General features: G+C 53.2%; 1 protein-coding gene across 1 annotated transcript in view; it reads right to left on the bottom strand.

Annotated features, from left to right (window-relative positions):
* Positions 1-20,743, bottom strand: part of LOC137458099 (glutamate-rich protein 3-like) — a 32,937-nt gene extending 12,194 nt beyond the window's left edge. Inside the window, exons 1-13 of the mRNA XM_068169771.1 lie at positions 20,728-20,743; positions 20,005-20,446; positions 16,707-16,800; positions 15,224-15,349; positions 14,227-14,298; positions 12,429-12,557; positions 11,894-12,097; positions 9,966-10,094; positions 8,595-8,678; positions 5,574-5,777; positions 5,284-5,464; positions 4,105-4,291; positions 2,641-2,747 (exon numbers count right to left, since the gene is read on the bottom strand). Coding sequence (XP_068025872.1) covers positions 2,641-2,747; positions 4,105-4,291; positions 5,284-5,464; positions 5,574-5,777; positions 8,595-8,678; positions 9,966-10,094; positions 11,894-12,097; positions 12,429-12,557; positions 14,227-14,298; positions 15,224-15,349; positions 16,707-16,800; positions 20,005-20,446; positions 20,728-20,743 — 1,975 coding nt within the window. The remainder of the gene's footprint in view (positions 1-2,640; positions 2,748-4,104; positions 4,292-5,283; positions 5,465-5,573; positions 5,778-8,594; positions 8,679-9,965; positions 10,095-11,893; positions 12,098-12,428; positions 12,558-14,226; positions 14,299-15,223; positions 15,350-16,706; positions 16,801-20,004; positions 20,447-20,727) is intronic.
* Between the last annotated feature and the right edge of the window lie 921 nt (positions 20,744-21,664).

Raw genomic sequence — 21,664 nt, 5'->3', positions numbered from 1 at the left:
CCCTCCACTACGGCACCCTCTGCCTCTACCTCCTCCATGGCACCCATTGCCTCCTCCACCAAACCATCTGCCTCCTCCACTAAACCCTCTGCCTCCTTCAATGCACCTTCTGCCTCTGCCTCCTCCACCACACCTTCTGCCTCTGCTGCCTCCACGGCACCCTCTGCCTCCTCCACTAAACCCTCTGCCTCTGCCTCCTCTATGGCACCCTCTGGCTCCTCCACCAAACCCTCTGCCTCCTCCACTAAACCCTCCACCTCCTCCACTGCACCATCTGCTTCTGCCGCCTGCACAGCCCCCTCTGCCTCTGCCGCCTCTACCACAACCTCAGCCACCTCCACAGGACTCTCTGCCTCCCTCTCCTCCATCACACCATCTGCCTCCTCCACGGCATCCTCTGGTGCCTCCACCGCACCCTCTGCCTCTGCCGCCTCCACCGCACCCTCTGTCCCTGTCACCTCCACGGCACCCTCTGCCTCCTCCACCAAACCCTCCACCTCCTCCACTGCACCATATGCTTCTGCCGCCTCCACCGCACCCTCTGCCTCTGCCTCCCCCACCCCACCCTCTACCTCCTCCACCACACCCTCTCCCTCTGTGTCCTCCATGGCGCCCTCTGCCTCTGCGTCCTCCACGGTGTCCTCTGTCGCCTCCACCGTCCCCTCCGCCTCCTCCACAGCTCCCTCTGCCTCTGCCGCCTCCACGACACCCTCTGCCTCCTCCACGGCGCCCTGTGCATCTGCCTCCTCCACGGCGCCTTGTGCATCTGCCGCCTCCACCACACCCTCTGCCTCCCCCACCACACCCCCTGCCTCCTCCACTTCACCCTCTGCCACCTCCACCACACCCTCCACCGCCTCCACGGCACCCTCTGCCCCCATCTCATCCACCACTTCCTTTTCTGGAGGCTCTGATATTCCCACAGTCTTCTCCACAGCCTCTTCTCCCTCTGAGACCTCCCCAGCCACCTCTTTCCCCTCTAACACAGCTCCACCCACCTCCCTGCCCACCTGTGCCCCTGCCCCTTCCTCTGCCCCAGGGGCCTGCCCTTCCCCTGCTGCCTCACTCTCTCCAGGCAGCACTCCCACATCAGGCTCCGCTCCCATTTCTCTCGCATGCTCTCCTGCCTCGCTGCTCTGCCCAGGGGCAGCTTCCTCCACCTGCAGCAGAGCCACCACATCTTCCTTGGGCAGCAGGGCCAATTCTTCTCCCGTCTCCTCGGTGCCTGCTGCCTTCTGCTCATCAGGTGTTCTCCTTCCCTCTCCCAGGAGAGCTCCATCTGCTCCCAGCAAAAAATAACCAGAGCATTACTTTGTGAGAGCAGTGTCGGGGCTGAGGCTCTTGAGCTGTCCTTAAAGATCCTAACAGCACCAGAACAAGAGGACACAGTCTCAAGCTGTGCCAGGGGAAGTTCAGGCTCTAGGGGAGGAGAAAGTTCTTCCCAGAAAGAGAAATCTGCCATTGGAATGTGCTGTGACAGGTTGGACTTGATGACCTCTGAGGTCTTTTCCAACCTCATTGATTCTATGATTCTCTCCCAGCCAACCAAGGGACATCAGCATGGTGAGAGAAGAAAAATTCCTGTGCTGCTTCTCCTCACCAGCTGCCTCTGATGCTCTCTGGGGTTTCTTTTGGAGCCCAGTGCTTTGACACTGGATAGAGGCCACCAGCCTGGCACACAGCTTCTCCTGCAGGCAATAAATCATCTCTGGGCTTGATAATAATCACAGGATGGGTGAAACCCAGCTCCTGGAGTCAACAGGACCAGCCAAAGCCTAACACTGGCAACAGCAGACAGGACACAATACACCAAGGCCATGCTCTGGGGGCTCAGTTGGCTCCAGAGATCATCCACTCCAACCCCCAGTACTTCACCTTGGTGCCAAATCTTCCTGACATTTTGCTGCTGTGTGCTCTTCCCACCTCCCCTTCTGCCCCAGCACCCAGCCTCCTCCCCTCCACACTTCACCCCTCTCCCTCCCATCCAGCTCTAATCACACAGCAGGAGGCTTTCCCACCTCCTCTTCCAATGGCCAGCACCTTCTGCCCATTCACCTGATGCTGATGGCCTGTCTCCCATAGAAGCATGCCTCAGACTTGCTCTGTGCCTACCCACAGCCAGGCCCATTTCTTCCTTCTCTTCTACTGCTCCTCCACCTGCTGCCATCCTCCTTCTGCACTCTTGGCCCTTCACTGTGCCCCACTCCCCTCTTGCCTTCCCATCCTCCTCTGGCTCCCAAACCTTCTTTACTCATTTTCTTGCCTCTCACTCTGATGCTTGCCCCAAAGGAGCCTCAGTGATCTTCTTGCCTGCACACAGGCAGCACCACAGATCTCACACAAGAGCTGTCTTGAGAGAGGACACCCCAGGCCATGCACTGCAGGCCCACAATCCCACACCAGAAGGTGTCTTTCTCTCTCCCATTTTTCCTCCCCTGCCTGTGCTCTGGAATACTGGACCACTTTTCTCACTGCCTTCCTGTCTCTCTGTGCTCTCATCATCAGACACTTTTCCCCTTTCTCCTTCTCTCAACTCCTCTCCAGTCTCTGTTTTGTCCTCACTCTCTTCAGCACTTGCTAAGATGACCAACACTGCAGCTCTGCTTGACTTCTGCTCAGCACTGCCTTGACTTGGCTCACCCTGCACTCCATCTCCCAAGGGCCCCACAGGCTTTCCCTCATGGCTCTTCTCTGCTTTCTTCTTGGGAGGGGATGGCTTTTGGTCCAGGCTGGAGTCAACATCACACCTGTGAAAGAAGATGGGGAATGGGAAGTGCCACATGTCTCACTGCTGGGAAAGGCAGCAGACCCAGGGAGCTCTTCAGCTCATTGCCAGCAGTGAAACCAGGCTCCTGCCTCTGCATTGCCCCTCAGACCATGAGAGGACTGAGAACAACTCAGAGAAGCACCTTGACATTCTCAAGTGCTGCACTTCTTCCTTCAGGAAGGATTGCACTGTCCATGCTTAAAGGAGGCAAGTGAAGCACAAACAGAGTAAAATCCAAACCAGCAAGTGTCCATCAGCTTCAAGCTACACCAAGCATCACCTCTGAAGAGCACTGGCACAACTCCAGGCCAATTCCTCTTGTCCTATCACATCATACCAGAGAGAAGTGACCAACCCCCACCTCACTCCTGCCTCCTTCAGAATCACAGAATTGTCAGGGCTGGAAGGGACCTCAAGGCTCAGGTTTTCAAGGCCAAGCCTTGGCCGGAAGCCCAGCACAGAGAGAGCTGCTGCTCGGCGGAGGAGCGGAAGAAAGACAGAAGATAAAAGTGCTGGAATGCCCAGGATACCCTCCTGCACTCCCAGTTCAGAAGGTGCTTCCTCCCAACCTACCAATGAAATTAGTTTAGATCTGTCTTCTTCGTTTACCAACTTCCCACCACCGTATTCCCTTTCTTAAGGGGACAGCCTCAACCGGTCACAGAGGCTCCAGACCTGGACACAGTACTCCAGGTGGGCTCTCACCCCACCTAGGTGGTATAGGGAGCAGTGCAGTCTCCCCTCAGCCTCCTCTTCTCCAGACTAAACAACCCCAGTTCTCTCAGCTGCTCCTCACCAGACCTGCTCTGCACCAGCTCTGCTGTGGGCCTGTGAAAGCCAAGCTCACTTGTGCACATTTCAAGAGGTGCTGAGAAACAGACCAGGTGCTACAGAGCTGGGCTTGCTTAGCCTGGAGAAGAAGAGGCTCAGGGGAGACCTTGTTGCCATCTACAACTCCCTGAAGGGAGGTTGTAGCCAGGTGGGGGTTGGTCTCTTCTCCCAGGCACCCAGCACCAGAACAAGAGGACACAGTCTCAAGCTGTGCCAGGGGAGGTTTAGGCTGGAGGTGAGGAAGAAATTCTTCCCAGCAAGAGAGACTGGCCACTGGAATGTGCTGCCCAGGGAGGTGGTGGAGTCCCCATCCCTGGAGGTGTTTAGGAAGAGCCTGGCTGAGGCACTTGGTGCCATGGTTGAGTTGATCAGATGGTGTTGGGTGAGAGGTTGGACTTAATGATCTCTGAGGTCTTTTCCAACCTGCTTAATCTGTAAAGATGAAAATAGGGGAAACTAGAGATAAAGTCTGTTACAAGTGGGCTGCTGAGTCCTTGTGACCATACCTGGAGCAAGGAGATGCTCCCTCCACGTGGAGAAACCCAAAGTATCCACGGCTGCCCCCCAGCCTGGAGCGCTTCTGCAGTTTGAACTCACAGCAGCAGCTCAGCCTGTCCACTTGCATCCCATTGAGAAAAAAGGTGAGGCTGAAGGGGAAGCCATGGTGCCTCCTGGAGGTGAACTGGAAGGCCTCTGTAGGTGCAGAAGTGAAAGGGTTCAGAGGAAAAGGTTCTGCTCGTTGCCATTGCTGTTATCTCCTCTGCATCACCACTGGAGAGCAGCCAGGCAGAAAGGGACCTGGGGGGCCTGGGTGAGAGCAGGCTGAACAGGAGCCAGCAGGGTGCCCAGCTGGCCAAGAAGGCCAAGGCCATCCTGGCCTGCAGCAAGAAGAGTGTGGCCAGCAGGAGCAGGGAAGTCATTCTGCCCTGTGCTCAGCACTGCTTAGGCCACACCTTGAGTCCTGTGTCCTTCCCAAGCCCTCAGTATCAAGCTGCAAGCAGGTAACACAGGCTCAGTTTGGCCACTCACTGCCACAGCAGAACAGGGACCAGAGCATTTGGCTAAATCCCTTCTCTAAATCCTTTCTGCCATACTCTGCAGAAGTCATTGTAGCCTCACTTCACCCATGGGACAGTAGGGGCAGCTTGAGTGTGGAAGCAGATTCGACAAAAGCCCTGGATGAGCACATCTTGGTGAGAGGCCTCAAGCACAAGCCCTGTGAGGGGAGAGGCTGAGGGAGCTGGGCTTGCTTAGCCTGGAGAGGAGGAGGCTCAGGGGAGACCTTCTTGCTCTCCCCACCTCCCTGAAGGGAGGTTGTGGCCAGGAGGGGCTTGGTCTCTTCTCCCAGGCACCCAGCACCAGAACAAGAGGACACAGTCTCAAGCTGTGCCAGGGGAGGTTTAGGCTGGAGGTGAGGAAGAAATTCTTCCCAGAGAGAGTTGTTAGCCATTGGGATGTGCTGCCCAGGGAGGTGGTGGAGTCCCCATCCCTGGAGGCGTTCAAGAGGGGATTGGATGTGGCACTTGGTCATGAGGTCTGGGCTGACAGCTTGGACTTCAGGATCTTTGAGGTCTTTTCCAACCTTCTTGTTGAAGTCATTTCACTGCCACAGCACTGGTTTAGCCCCCAAAAAACCAAGAGATAAAGAAAGATGCTGCCAGGATGAACTTTCTGACCACCCTTACCTTTCTCCAGTAGCATGCCTGTGTAGACACAATGGTTTCTTCCTCTACAGTGCTGCTGATACACTCTGATTTCATGCCTGTGCTGGGTGTCAGGGTGTGCCAACTGCAGATTCTTCCCCAGGAAGACCATGGTGATGAGCACGTTTGGGTGTAGTGAGGGCCTGTGGAGTCCTCCAGAGCTCTGCAGCAGGAAACACACAGAAAGTGCATGCAGCTTGCAGCTGGACACAAAGACCAGGGCTGTGCACACAGAATACAGAATTAAGCAGCAGCAGGCACAGAGAGCTCACCTTGGTGGAAAGCTGCCCATCTGGGGCTGTGATGGGACAGACCTGCCTCCATCTGGGCATCCCATTTTTCAGAGCAGCTGCACTCTTGGGCTCTTTTGGCCCAGGAGGATGTGGCACAGGCATCAGTGAGTCTCCACCCAGAGGGAGGCGAGGCAGGCATCTATCCCTCACACTCTCCTTTGCCTTCACCCCAATCCTCTCCCCCTGCAAAAAGAGTGGAACAGGTTCAAGAGGCTTGGCAAAACCAGCTGCCAAGCACTTTGGCCTCATCACCCTCTGGCTGCTGCTCACGCTGAGGAACACACACAGGCTTCTAGAACAAGTCTTTCAGTTCTGCTCATGGAAACATTTCTCTTTCTTTCCATTTGCAAAGCAAGAAGCATACCCTAAGACACAGAACACTAAACCATGTATTGCTTCTGGCCATGGACAGTCCTGATCACAAGCAGACTGGGTACTGCACCACCCCACAGCACTGCTGCCTTCCCCCAGCTGGCAAGCAAACTCCAGAGCAGCCACAACCTAAAGTCAGTTGGCATCAGTCATACAAGAAGTGGTTCAGAACCCTTCTGGTAGAGGTTTAGTCCTCCCCTGGGATGAAACTGAGGGGACTAGAGCCATGAAAATTGAGACACCTCTAGAGAAAGACTTTGCATGCATTGCATGCTCTGGATCCAAGCTCTGAATCATGCCCTCAGAATCTGGCACTGATTCAGTCTTCTGGCAGCAGTGAGCATTAAAGAAACCATTTTAATCACCCCTACCCACTACCTGAAGGGAGGCTCTAGCCAGGTGGGGCTTGGTCTCTTCTCACAGGCAACCACCAACAGAACAAGAGGACACAGCCTCAAGCTGTGCCAGGGGAGGTTCAGCCTGGATGTTAGGAAGAAGTTCTTCATAGAAAGAGAGGTTGGCCATTGGAATGTGCTGCCCAGGGAGATGCTGGAGTCACCACCACTGGAGGTACTTAGGAGGAGCGTGGATAGGGTGCTTGGTGCCATGGTTTAGTTGATTGGATGGTGGTGGATGATAGGTTGGACTCAATGATCTCAAAGGTCTCTTCCAACCTGCTTAATTCAATTCAATTCTACTCCATTCTATTCCATTCCACTCTGAGCAGCCATCATATTCTTGGAGCAAGGGAGGTGATCATCACCACACAGAGCCAATGCCCAGCAAAAGGGAACAATTCATGCAGGCTCTGCCAGCCAGGGGCAGCAGGTCAAGGTCCATTCCAAAATCCTCCAGGCCCACAGAACTCCCAGCAAAGGGCCAAGGGCATCCTGCTCCTCTAGAAGAGAAGTCCAAACCTCACCTCAAAGTAACTGTCTACTGATCAAGGCCATCTGTGGCTACCCCAGAAAGCTCTTGCTCTATGAACCTGCTACTGTGGCTTAGTAGGAGGAATGGTAAAAATAACCAATGAGTTAAATGAAGTAAGGCAATCCCTGTTTTGAGCAGGCTTTTGGTTTGCTCCTTGGTATCTGCAGATGAAAACTTTCAGACTGTGCAAAGCTATTCTGAGCTGTTGGCAGGGACTGGGTGGCTGCCTCCCTCTCCACACTGCTGAAAATCTTCCTAGAGGGAGAGAATTTTGCATGCAGAGGAATTTTGTGCTACAAAAGGCAGGTCCCCCCATTTTTCCTGCTTGTGACCAAGAGCTGGGTGGTAGACCAAGGAGGCAATGTCTTGAAAACTACAGGGAGGTTAAAAAGGAGACTCAAAGCTGATGACTGTGCAGAAGGTGTTGCTTGCAGGGAGCAGCTCTGAGAGCTACAGCACTCAAGCAGTGCTCCAAAGCTGTCCCTAACATTTTATTTGCAGAACAAAGCATGGCCTCACCCCAGTGCTCAAAGGCTCCCCATGCTCACGTGCATGGCACTTCTGGTTAGAGCTGGAAGTCTTTGGTGCAGACCCTGCCACTGCACAGCTGTGATGTGGCAGGTTGCAAAGGTGGTGCTGGCTCTTTCCTGCAGATGTGTTTGGTTGCCAGGAAGCCTACAAAAGGAAAAAGCTACAGAAACCCAGTGTGCAGCTTCCAGAGCAGAGCAGCAGCACAAAACAAAAGCCAAGAGCAACTGATCAAGATGCTGGGAGTGATGAGTGAGTCTCAGGTACCCTCAGGAAATGACATGTTGCAGTCTGCCTCCAAAGAGCCAGATCCCTTCAGGCATCTCTGAGCATCCAAAAACTGGAGCACTGAAAATGACTCTTGGCCATAAATACAGCTTTTATTGTTGTGTCTTTACAGGGCAATCTTGAAGCAAATGTCATAGAACCATAGCATTGGCTTGGCTGGAAAAGACCTCTGAGATCAGAGAATCATAGAATCAGCCAGGGTTGGAAGGGACCACAAGGATCATCTAGTTCCAACCCCCCTGCCATGGGCAGGGACACCTCACAAAGATCACTGACTCCAACCATTGACCTAACACCACCATGGCCATTAAAGCCTGTCCCCAAGTGCCACGGCCACACAGCTCCTCAACACCTCCAGGGATGGTGTGGTGACTCCACCACCTCCCTGGGAAGCCTCTTCCAGAGCCTGACCACTCTTGCAGGAAAGAAATTATTCCCAGTAGCCAACCTAAACCTCCCCTAGGGTAATTTCAGGCCATTTCTTCTCATTCTGTCACCTGACACTAGGGAGAAGAGACTGAGCCCCACCTGGCTCCAGCCTCCTTCAGGGAGCCGTAGAGAGCCAGAAGGTTTCCCCTCAGCCTCCTTTTCTCCTGCCTAAACAACCCAAGTTCCCTCAGCTGCTTCTCACCACACCTCTTCTCCAGCCCCTTCAGCAGCCTTGTTGCCCTTCTCTGGACATGAACCCAGAGAAACAGCAGCCCTGGGCTGTGTTTTGGTGCCTCCAGCACACACACAGAGTGCATGACAGAAGCGTGCCTGCTTTTGTACCATGCTCTGCAACTTCCTGACTTCTTGGTTTCCCCTTTTCCTTGCACCCCCTTCAGAATGCCAAGTTAAAATGCTAAATCCCAAAGCAAGTGTTCAGCTGAGCTAACTCACCTCCTCAGAACAGGCAGGCTCCTTGGACTGGTGTGGATGTGAACGATGTCCACCACTGGAATGAGCTGCGGGGCCAGGTGCCCTCTGCGTTGGAGAGGAGAAGGTCACTCAAGACTGAAGGCTCTCTTCAGTCTGCACCCATTATCATTAGTAAGTGGAGAACCAGTTAGAATTGCACTATCTATCTGACCTTTCAGCTGAGACTTTAGTATCACTATATTTCAAGGGCCTACTAACATCCCTTCTCTGCCTGTCAGCAGAAAGCCAAGAGGCTCCTAAGCAGAGCTCCAAAGCCTTCTGGGATGCCCTTGAGTCTTACTGCAGCCCTGCAGCTCTTTTCTGCAAGACCTCCATGGCTTTCAGAATTCTACTGCACAGGGAAACTTGCCTAAAGCCACAGTTTACACTGACAATACTCAAGATACTGGCACCAGCCTGGCCTGGGGAGACAAGGGAGAAAAGGGACAGAGGTTAGAAAGATTTATCCCAGAGCAACACTTTTTTTCGCCCCCCTAGGTTCTGATGTGCCATTCCTGCAACATCAGCTTCTCAAGATTTCTCTTCAGGGACACAATCCTGCAGACAGGAAACAACCAGAGGACCTGAAGGCTGACAGGCAACACAAACCAAAACCAGAGGACTTGAAGGGTGAGGCCCTAATCATAGACTGACAGAATGGGTTGGGTTGGAAGGGACCTCCAGAGATCCCCGAGTCCAACACCCCTGGCACATTGGGATCACCTAGGGCAGGCTGCACAGGAAGGCATCCAGGTGGGTTTGGAAAGTTCCCAGAGAAGGAGACTCACAACCTCCATGGGCAGCCTGTTCCAGTGCTCCATCACCCTCACTGACAAGAAGTGTCTCCCTGCATTGAGGTGGAACATCCTGTGCTCTAGCTTGTACCCACTCTTCCTTGTCCCCATCACTGGGCACCACCAAAAAGAGACTGGCACCTTCATGACACTCACCCTTCAGCTCTTTATAGATGTTGGTAAGATCATCTGCTTCCAATCCCCCTGCCATGGGCATGGACACCTTCCACTAAACCAGCTCACCCAACCCCCATCCAAGCTGGCCTTGAACACCTCCAGGCAGGAGGCCTCCACGACCTCCCTGGGCGATTGCCTGTTGAGTGTCTCACCACTCTCACTGGAAAGAATTTCTTCCTGGTCTCCAGTCTAACTCTCCCTCTTCCAGCTCAAAGCCATTGCCCCTCAGCCTGTCACTGAAAGCCTTTGTGAAAAATCCCTCCTCAAGCTATCTTGTAGGCTCCTCAGAGTTCTTCAGTCAGTGCTGCAGGCCAAGCAGCACCTGCACACCTTCAGCTCTGTGTGCTTCACTGCAGCACATGAAGGCTGTGGTGAGACTCACCAGGTGAGACTGAGCAGCAGGCTCTCCAGGCACGGAAAGATGAAGACCATGGTGATTTCTTGCACAACTGGGTGGGTGTGGCATGTAGACAGGGATGCCACCTCCCACGAGCTTTCTGAAGTGTTCCATCTGAAAGAGCATAAATTATGTCTCTGTGAGGTGCTAGGTCCTCTAACAGCAACATCTGAGCCTGCCTCCTGTCTGCCCTTCCCTGGATGGACCTCATGGAACAGCTGGTTAAGGAAGGAGAAGACATCATGGCAGGCTGCTAATCAAATAAGAATTGAGCTGTCCTGGTTTGAAGCCAGGCTGATCTTCTCTTGTTCCTGAGAGGGGCAAAAGGATGACACTCACACAAATGGATTGAAAAAATGATGGCAAGTTTAAATGGGAAAGCAGCAAGTGTTTTGCAGAAGCTACAAAGCATAGGGACAAAAGAACCCCAAAGACTAGAATAGAATAGAATAGAATAGAATAGAATAGAATAGAATAGAATAGAATAGGATAGAATAGGATAGAATAAAATAGAATAGGATAGAATAGAATAGGATGGACCAGACCAGAATAGGATAGAATTGAATAGACCAGACCAGGCCAGACCAGCTTGGAAAAGACCTTTGAGATCATCAAGTCCAAACTATCACCCAACACCATCTAAAAGCACACAGAATCCCCTATAGCACAGCCAAAAGTCTCCCAACACAGAACACACAGAAAGTGCATTCAGCTTGCAGCTGGACACAAAGATCATGGCTGTGCACACAGAATACAGAATCAACCAGCTTGGAAAAGACCTTTGAGATCACTGAGTCCAACCTCTCACCCAACACCATCTGATCAACTCAGCCATGGCACCAAGTGCCTCAGCCAGGCTCTTCCTAAACACCTCCAGGGATGGGGACTCCACCACCTCCCGGGGCAGCACATTCCAATGGCCAATCTCTCTTGCTGGGAAGGAATTCTTCCTGACATCCAGCCTAAACCTCCCCTGGCACAGCTTGTTCAGGCTGCTATAAAGCAGTACCCCCAGGTCCCTTTCTGCCTGGCTGCTCTCCAGCCACTCTGACCCCAGCCTGTAGATGCATGGGGCTCTTGTGACCAATGTGTAGAACCTGGCGCTCAGATGTGTTCAATCTCATTGGGCTCTGCCCATCTGTCCAGCCTGTCCAGGTCCCTCTGCAGAGGGATCCTGTCTTTGAAGGCAGCCATCGAGCTGCCCAGACTGCAAAGTAGTTTGCAATGTGCAGAAGGGCAGAAAAATGCTTTGAGCTGAAAATCCATTGCATGGAATTGCCCAAAATTGCAGGGGCCATGTGTAATGGCTCTTATCATCCTGCTTTCCTGTAACTTCCTTCACAGGAGTCCAAACTGGCTGCAGATAGGGCATGAGAGATAAGACTTTTCATACACTACAGGCATTTCATGTAGCCCTCTGAACTCCTGCTAGATAGGCTCAGAGGGAAGGCTTTACTCTAAGACTTGCTATGGGGCTCTTTCTTCAAGCAACCTTTTTTCTCCACCACTAAAGGTTTCCCTAGAGGTAGCTGGGTGGCAGTTACTGGTTTGAATAGTTGTACATTTTCCTTCTTTCAAAAATTCCATCTTTATGCAAACCAGGTCTACACATCCTTCAGCAGCACACCAAGGTAGCAGCATGGGGAGGTTTAGGCTGCATGTTAGAAGAAACTTCTTCACTGAAAGGGTTCTCAAAACACTGCAACAGGCTCTCCAGGGAAGTGTTTGAATGCCCATCCCTGGAGGTGTTTCAAAGAGGCACAGAAGTGGTGCTGAGGGACATGGATTTAGCACCAGCCCTGGCACAATTAGAGTATGGTTGGGCTGGATGATCTCAAAGGTCTTTTGCAACCCAAATGATTCTGTGACTCACTCCATGATTCCACAGACAGCAGCAGGCAGAGAGAGCTCACCTTTGTTGAAAGCTGCCCATCTGGGGCTGTGATGGGATGGACCTGCCTCCATCTGGGCATCCCATTTTTCAGAGCAGCTGTACTTCTGGGGTCTTTTGGCCCAGGAGGATGTGGCACAGGCATCAGTGAGTCTCCACCCAGAGGGAGGCGAGGCAGGCATCTGTCACTCACATTCTCCTTTGCCTTCACCCCAATCCTCTCCCCCTGCAAAAAGAGTGTAACAGGTTCAAGAGGCTTGGCAAAACCAGCTCCCAAGCACCTTGGCCTCATCACCCTCTGGCTGCTGCTCACACTGAGGAACACACACAGGCTTCTAGAACAAGTCTGAGCAGCCATCATATTGTTGGAGCAAGGGAGGTGATCAGCACCACACAGAGCCAATGCCCAGCAAAAGGGAACAATTCATGCAGGCTCTGCCAGCCAGGGGCAGCAGGTCAAGGTCCATTCCAAAGTCCTCCAGTCCCATGGAACTCCCAGCAAAGGGCCAGCTCTGTGTGCTCACACTGCAGCACTTGGAGCCTGTGGTGAGACTCACCAGGTGTGACTGGCCAGCAGGCTCTCCAGGCACTGAAAGATCGAGGCCATGGTGATTTCTCCGGCAATTGGGTGGATGTGGCATGAAGGCAGGGGTGCCACCTCCCAGGAGCTTTCTGGAGTGTTCCATCTGAAAGAGCATAAATTATGTCTCTGTGAGGTGCTAGGTCCTCTAACAGCAACATCTGAGCCTGCCTCCTGTCTGCCCTTCCCTGGATGGACCTCATGGAACAGCTGGTTAAGGAAGGAGAAGACATCATGGCAGGCTCCTGCATAAGAAATAGGCCAGGCTGATCCTCTCTTGCCCCCTGAGAGGGGCAAAAGGATGACACTCACACAAATGGATTGTAAAAGTGGTGGGAAGTTTAAGTGGAAAAGCAGCAAGTGTTTAGAAGATACAAAGCACAGAGAGAAAAGAATCCCAAGGAAGGATAGGGAGAGAAGGGGGAAAAGGCGGGAAAAGGGGGGAAAGAAAAAATTACCCAGGTTGGAAAAGACCTCTGAGATCATCAAGTCCAACCTATCAGCCAGCACCATCTAAAAGCATACAGAGTCCCCTCCAGCACACCCAACAGCCTCCCAACACTTCCCTTTTCCCCACCTGAGGGGGTACCCAAAACCCCCAGGGCTCTTCCTTCCCCCACTGCTAGGCTAGCCTCAGGCTGGCCAGGTCTGAGACTGCCCTTCCCCTTCTCCTCCTGGCATTAGGCCTAGCCAGGCCTAAGAGACCTTGAGACACTCCCCCACCATCTCCCATGGGAAGGAAGAGAGGGAAAGAAGAGGAAGAGAATGACTTTGCAGATGGACTTACGGGGTGCAGGATATTATGGGTATGAAATATGCTGCTTCCTGTGTCCACCTGCTGGCTTGGAGCCTCTGGGCACCAGAGGTGCAGCTTACGTAGCAGTAACAGGAGGCAGCCACATGAGCACAAAGCAATGGATTGGTTTGGGTCAGAAGGGACTTTAACAGTCCTCTAGGTCCAGCCTCCTTCCATGAGAACAACTTTCCCCATGTGAATCCAAGTGACTTCATGGGGAGAAGAACCATTGCTTTCCCAGGACTCCAACAACCACAGCATCAAGCCCTACCTAAATGACACCAAAGTGAAGACTGCAGAACCTCTTGTCACTGCATGCATGCTGGTTCTGCTAGCTATCACCTGGGGAGGCAAACAGCTGGAGATGTCAGCTCAGGGCTCAGCAGCACTCAGAAGCAGTGTCTAGAGTTACCAGGAGAACTGCAAAGTGTGACTTGAATTATTCATCCCCTTCTGGATCCCCGTTTCAAAACAGGGAAAGGTCAAAACATGGCAACAGCCTTGAGAAGCCTGGAATGCCTCAGGTATGACAGATTCAATAGGCTGTGGGGCTTCAGTTTGGGAAACTGAGAAGCAGCATGAAAAATGTATGAAAAAGCAAACCCACAGAGGCCTTGCAAAGGAGGACAGTCAGTGACAGCCTTCACAAGCAGAACCATGGAGCATCCAACAGAGCCATCAGGAAGCAGAGACATTAATTACTGCACAGAAATGCAAGGAAGGATCACTCAGAATGAAATCCCACAACCAAAGACACTGCACAACCAAAACAAAAGGAAGGAGATGCATGAATGGAAGTCCCTGGACTGCTGGGCAGAGGAAGGGGGAGATGCAAGCTGGGCCAGGATCCTCTGCTTACCTATTTCCTGTACTTCCTCCATAAACGTCAGAGTCAGAACACGTGGCTCAGTGAAGCCCTGTCAAATGACAGAGCACAGCTGCCAGCTCTCACCACTACTCAAGAGCACTCAAGCCTTACCTTGATTTTCTGCCACTTCTCCATCCTCACTGAGCTCTCAGGCTTCTTCATCCACTCCAGCTGCTGACGACGCTACCAATGTAAGGGAAAGGCAGGTCTCGGTAATGGACATTATGAGATGGCACTGAATGCCAGAACACTTGCCCCTGTCCTGCCTCTCCCCCACCTGCTGCTCCCTGGGTGTTACCCTCCCTGAGCCCTCTTATGAAACCAGGATTGATGCAACCCCTTTGGCATCCCGTCTGCGTCCATCAGCACGGCAAGGCAAGAACGGAGTCTGTGTGCAGGGGTGGGCACCAGCTCCATTCAGCAGATGTGCCCAAATTTTGCACTCAGATAACATTTGGTTCAAACTATTTGCTTCTGATAAGATTTTTTTTGTAAGCAGACTAACCCTGTGAACATCACCCCAGAATGTGATGGCTACCAAAGGGCAGTAATGGATTCAGGACAGCCTGTGCCCTGATGACACTGTCGGTGAACAACTCGAGGCCAGTGGAGGCTTCATGTGGAGGCTTCCATTTTTCAAGCAGAGAAATTGTCCCATTTCCTACAGGAGAGCTGAAGAGGCACTTTTGACAAAGGCATGGAGTGACAGGATGAGGGGTGATGGCTTCAAACTACAAGAAGCTGGATTTGGGGAACAGCTTAGGAAGAAATTCTTTCCAGTGAGGGTGGTGAGACACTGGCACAGGTTGCCCAGGGAGGTCATGGATGCTCCCTCCCTGGAAGTGTTCAAAGCCAGGCTGGATGAGGCCTTGAGCAACCTGGGCTAGGGAAAGGTGTCCTTGCCCATGGCAGTGGGTTGGAACTGGATGATCTTTAAGGTGCCTTCCAACCCAAAGCATTCCAGGAGTCTATGATTCTCAGCAGGGGAGAGCATTTCAGGGCAATGTGAGGGCACAGCTCCATAAAGCAGCCTGGGACAAGCTAGCAGGCACTGGCTGTCAGTAGGGAAGGATCTGAAGAGGCCTGGACACCCTTAGTGAATGCATACCTTCAAGTCAAGGATCTTAAAGAATATGGTGCGAGTCAGGGTCTCCTTCAGGTGTCTCAGGTGATTCTTCCTGACTTCATTTCTCTGGTATTCCTTCTCAGAGATTATTCTGCCACTCCTTGAGATCTGCAAGAAGCACATTTGAAAAACACCACTGAAGCTATTGAAACAAGCAGGAGGCTCAGAGGTGCTCCCATTTCACAGGCTAAAACCTCTCACAGGCCCAACATGATTCTGCACATTCACAAACAGAAAGATCCTGCAGAGGCCAACTCCAATGAGCAGAAAGAAATAGGGAGCAAAAGCAGCAAACCACTCTGAACTTATCAAAGCCTCTCCCTGAAGATCATCTGCCTGCATGTGAGCTATAGCAGACTGGCATCACTGTGACCATGCCATATGTAATCACTGACTGGGCCTCCACTCTGAGAAGCTCAGGGCTCAGCCAAAGCTCTCCAAGACATAAACCACCAGCCCTTGTCAGCCACTGCTCCCACTTTCATGCAGATGCACATGATGACTGTTGCACTGCAGCATGCTATCTGTGGTGCATGGGATCCAAACTGAGTGTGAGGATATTACTTACAGTGTGCTCTCACCATCCAGAATCACAGAATCACCAAGGTTGGCAGAGACCTCAAAGATCATCAAGTCCAACCTGTCACCACAGACCCCATGACTAAACCATGGCACCAAGTGCCACGTCCAATCCCCTCTTGGACACCGCCAGGGATGGTGACTCCACTCCATCCACTAGCAGCCTCCATGCCAGCACCTTCATAGCCCCAGTGGCCCTTGGACCTTGATGTCCTCAAACATCCTCAGTGCCAGCTGTGGTGTCTCCTCAGATTCACAGAATGGGCTGGATTGGAAGAGACCTTAAAGACCATTTAGCTCCAACCCTCTGCCCTGGGCAGGGACACCTTCCACTAGCCCAGGCTGCTCAAGGCCACAACCAACCAGGCCTTGAACACCTCCAGGGAGGGGAAATCCACCACCTCCCTGGGCAACCTGTTTCAGTGTCTCACCACCCTCACTGGAAAGACTTTCTTCCTGATATTCAGTCTAAATCTCCCCTCCTCAAGTTTCAACTCATTTCCTCTTGTCTTAACACTACAAGCCCATGGGAAAAGGCCACTAGTGTCTTCAAAAGCCACTTGGCACATGCAGCAAAGCTCCCAGCCCAGTTTTACCTGTCCTCCTGTAACTCTGACCCCAAAGAGAGCAGGCTGAGCCCTGCATTCATGGGTACCTGACCCAGGGTCAAGAATAACACAGGGGGACGTGCTGTGATTAAACACAGCCGGCCGTGGTGTGACTGTGTGGCTTTGCTCTGGCACAGCACAAGCCCACGTGTTTGCCTGGCTCCTCACATTCTTACCCATCAAAACACATATGGCTGGGAGAGAAACCACAGACCTGGGTGCATGGCTGGTGCAGCATTCAAAGCAACCCTCTGAAAAAGGAAAGTTCTCAGTCTCACCAGTCCTGATCTCTGCAGATGTCGTCTCATCCGGGTGTTGCTGAAATATCCAGCCAGGTGTTTGTCTGTCAGGCTGTTGTAGGTAGGAATGAACCTGAAAGAGAATCAAGGCAGATGCACAGAAGCCTCTTGACAGCCACATCATCACATCTTCAACCCTCTGGATGGATCACACCCAGCCTTCTGCCAGAGAAATGCCCACTAGATGATGTGAAGGTAACCCCTTAAGGCCTCCAGAAGATTGGTATCAGAAACAAGCAGTGAGATATAGCAGCTTTGCATCGAGCAGTGTAGCACCACCAAGGCACAGGCTCCACCAGGGCTCAGCCCTGAAGCTTTCCTCCAACACCAGCTCCCACCACAGCCTCCTCAGATAAAAGCTCTGACCTTCAGCAGGTCAGTACCACATAGAATCCTACACTGCATGGGGTTGGAAGGAAACTTAAAGATCACCTAGTTCCAAACCTTCCCCACCATCATCAGGGACACCTTCCACTAGACCAGGTTGCTCAAGGCTCCATCCAGACTGGCTTGGAACACTTCCAAGCTTGGAGCCTCCACAGCTTCTCTGGGCAACCTGTCCCAGTGCCTCAGCACCCTCATGGGCAAGAATTTCTTCCTCCTGTCTAATCTAAACCCAGTTTGTTCCATCTTGAAGCCATCACCCTCAGAGGACACAGACCCAAGCTGTGCCAGGGGAGGTTTAGGCTGGATGTTAGGAAAAGTTCTTCATAGAAAGAGAGATTGGCCATTGGGATGTGCTGCCCAGGGAGGTGGTGGAGTCACCATCACTGGAGGTGTTTAGGAAGAGACTGGCTGAGGCACTTGGTGCCATGGCTGAGTTGATTAGATGGTGTTGGGTGAGAGGTTGGACTCAATGATCTCAAAGGTCTTTTCCAACCTAGTTAATTCTATTCTATCCTGTTCTACTCTATCCTGTTCTACTCTATCCTGTTCTACTCTACTCTATCCTGTCATTCCATGCCTTTGTCAAAAGTCCTTCTCCAGCTCTCCTGTAGCCCCCCTCCAATACTGGGAGACTGCTACACAACATTTGCAGCTGCATGCTTGCCTGAGTCCAGCAGGTGCAGACCCAGCTCTTGGAGGTATCCCCCCCTCAACAAAGAGGGAGATGGCCCAGAACCTTTGCTCTACAGCATACTTCCCACTGCCCCACCACATATCCCACACCCTCCTTAGAGCTGAAGGGAAATCTCTACAGCTCCACTGGGTTGCCACACACAAAAGTGCTCAGGGAAAGAAAGAACAAGGACCAACAAACCACAAATCCAAAACACCAGGGACTGGGGATCCACAGGGATGGTGTCTGGGGTTTCACACTCATCTCACAGCTAGCTTACCCACAGTAACTTACATTTTACCCAATCTCCCTTGCCCTACCAATCATGCTGCTCAAACACTGGTACTACAGCAACTTCTCCACCCCACCTTTTCACTCCAGTGTCTGCACTCACACGTGAAACCAGCAGAGGAAATGCTTTATCACATGGTTATGGTGAGCATTGACTGATGGTATCACCTGGCAACTGGGCACAGAGGCAGAGGAGAAACTCAATCCAACTCCTTGTCATGGACTCCTTCCCAGCTAATATTTCATGGGCCATGTCACTGCTTAAAATGCAACTCCCAGGTGAGCCCAGTGAAGCAGCAACCTCAGCTTCCCGTTCCAGATGTGGACAGGCCGGCCCTCAAAAATGCTGAATTAAGTGCAAAGTTCAGAAGGGCTTTGGAGGAAACAAGGAAATGTTCTGGGCCTGACCCAGCACCCACGAAGCCATTGGAAAGAATGCAAGTGGAGGCAGTGGCTTTGTCAGAGCCACCCCAGCGAGAGAAGCTTGAGCTCTGCATGGGTGAGCACCTCTGTTGGTGCAACAAACAGTCCTCACAGCACACCCGGGCACCAACTCAAACTCACACTGCAGTCAGTAAGAAGGGCTGGTCCTGCAAGCCCTTGCTCATCTGGGGCTTCTGCCAGTGTTCCTGCTTAATCCAGCTGGCCAGTCCTCCCTCTCCCAGCAGAGAGAAAAGAATCATAGAATCGTTGGGGTTGCAAAAGACCTTTAAGATCATCGAGTCCAATACTTAACCCAGCACTGCCAGATCACCACTAACCACTAAACCATGGCCACCACCACACCTACAAGACTTTGAAAGCCCTCCAGTGATGGGGACTCCACCTCTGACCTGGGCAGCATGGGCCAGCTGGACAACCCATTTAGGGAAGGAAACTCTTCCTCATGTTCAACCTAAACCTCCAAGCACTTGTCACCCATCTCCATCTGGACATCAAGCCCTTTGCATGTGATCATCCAACCAATTCTTTCTCAAATCCAGATGGGTGTCAGAGTATGGAAAGCACACAACATGCTGAGCTGATGAGGAGGATGTCAATGAAGGCACTGTCCACTTGCAGCTCTCTATCCCACAGGATTGTCACTGCATGAGCATTGCCACCAGCACCTGCTTTTCCCACTTGACAGCACACTATTCCCAGCCACCATCAGTTTGAAGACCACTCTTGCTCATGCCCAAGGATCCCAAGACAAAGCTACAGCAGGCACCTGACATCAGTTTTGTACAGCAGAGCTTCACCATTAATAACTTACAGTGCAATCAAACCAGTGGCTGCTCCCCAAGGAAATGACCAAAGAGAGCCCCAGATCTTCAGTTCTCAACGGTCACTGACAAATCCAGCCCGTTGTGTTGCACAGCTGGAGGATGTGAATGGCCCCTCCAGCCACACAAACAGTCCTGTGCCCCATGGAGACTGTTCCTCACCTGAACCACCTGTAGTGTCCTGCCCTGCTTCTGCTGGGGACACCAGCAAAGCTGCTCTGGCTTCCATACAGCCCAGTTCCCCTGGCCGCCCCTCACCAGAGCCGTCCTCCACAGCCTTCCACAGCTTTCCTGCCCTTCTCTGGAGCCGCTCCAGCCCCTCAGTCTCCTTTTTGTGCTCCTAGTGTCCGAGATGTGGCCTCAACCACTGCTAACTCTGCATCGCTCTTGTGACAGAAGGCGGCCGGCAGCCTTTCAGAGCAGCACAGCGGCGCAGCTCCGGAACCCCGGGCAGGCCGGGGGCTGCTGGCAGGACGGAAACCGCTCGGGCACCGAGGCAGCGATTCCCCTCGGGCTCTCCGTGCCACCCACCGCCCCCCCGGCACCAGCCCGCAGGACAGCTCAGGCGGGAGCGCGATGGACGAAGGGCGACGCCGCGGGGAAGGGCCCGGCCCGGCAGCCCCGCTCCCCACGTCCCCTCCTGCCCCGCCGCCCCACTCACCCCGACTGCGGGCGGCTCATGGCGACGGCGAGACCGGGGGCGAACGGCGACGAGGAAGCGCTCGGAGCTAGCGTCCAGGCACAGAGACCGCGTCTCGTAGTGTCGCTAGGACACCCGAGGGGCGTGGCCGAGGCTCCCTCCGCCAATGGCCGCCGAGGGCTTCCCCCCGCCACTTGTGACGTCACGGAGGGCCCCGGGGCCAGACCCACCCACCTCGGGGGTCCCTCAGCCCCGAGCTGCTCCTTCCCCGGCCGGCCACGGCTGTCAGCCTCTGCCCGCAGCCGGACACGGGCACCAGCCCGGGCACGCAAAACGTCGGGGCAAGCCCCCCGGCTCTCCGGCCCGGGCCCGCTTCCTGCAGCCGCAGCCCGTGGCCTGGCAGAGCCCCGGCTCCGCGCGGTCAGGACGGGCCGCAGGGAGGGAACACGCTGAGCTGCTGTGTCTCCAGGGGAAGGGAGAGGGAAAGGGGCAAAAGGGGAGGAAACGCGGGTAAAAAAGCGAGAGAAAGGGAAAAGACGGGGGGAGTAAAACGGAAAAGAAAAAGAAGGGGAGAGAAACGGGAAAGGAAGGGGAGAGAAAGAAAGGAGGAAGGGAATTAAGGGGGGGGGGGGCAGAAGGAGATAACAGGTAAAAAGGAGGGAGAAGGGATTTTTCTCCAACGCAGACCCATGGACTTAGCACTGCAGCACAGAAAGTGCTGAGGTGCACAATGCTCTCACATACCCACCCCAATTGCCATTCCTTCTGTTCAAACGGCAGGAAGGCAGCAAGGTGTGCACCTCAGTGCCCTCTGTATGTCCTGAAAGGAAGGAGATGCCATGGCCCAGCCATGCTCCTGGCTCCCCTCTCGCTTCGCTGCTGTGGGTCAGGCTGAAGCACAGACACACAGGGGCCACAGCGCAAGGCACTGAGTGCAGGCACTCAAGGACAGGGACTGCCTTCCACCTCTTGTACTTGCTCCACAGTGTCAAAGGGCTTCCACTGCCCACAGGGTCTTTGTTCCCATGATCTGCCTGCACTTCATATTCATTTCTCTTTTGTAAAGGCAGCAACTCTTTACTGTACCTCTCTGCAGCACACAAAGTCAGGAGCACATGCAGGGACCACATGATGGCAATGGAGGAAGGATGCTCTCAATGACTGGAAAGCACAGGCAGCATTTCTTTTGGACACACTGATAGGAACAATGAGCAGCTGCTTTTCAAGACAGAAACCTCTGCAGCACGAGTTCCCAGACCATGGTGTGTGCACACAGAAGCACCCTCTGAATTCCAAACCTTGCCTGCACACAGAGGCCAGCACAGTACTGAGAGCCTCTGCACTCTCTCCCACCACCCACAGCAGCACCAAGCAGACCCTCACTGGGAACAGCTGCTTCAGAAACCCCATCTGCTTAAATCAAGACAAACCTCCCAGGGATAAAATAGCTAACAGGGGTTTGTGCCTCTGTACTCAGCACTGCTTAGGCCACACCTTGAGTCCTGTGTCCAGCTCTGGGCTCCTCAGTTTAAGAAGGACATTGAGACACTTGAAGGTGTCCAGAGAAGGGCAACGAGGCTGGGGAGAGGCCTGGAGCACAGCCCTGTGAGGAGAGGCTGAGGGAGCTGGGGTTGCTTAGCCTGGAGAAGAGGAGGCTCAGGGGAGACCTTCTTGCTCTCTC

The sequence above is a fragment of the Melanerpes formicivorus genome, unplaced genomic scaffold (genome assembly GCF_026170545.1).
Source record: "Melanerpes formicivorus ecotype bairdi unplaced genomic scaffold, bMelFor1.0.p_v2 SCAF_222, whole genome shotgun sequence".
NCBI lineage: Eukaryota > Metazoa > Chordata > Aves > Piciformes > Picidae > Melanerpes > Melanerpes formicivorus.
Note: the sequence above shows the minus strand (reverse complement) of the source record. Positions and strands in the feature narration are given on the sequence as shown.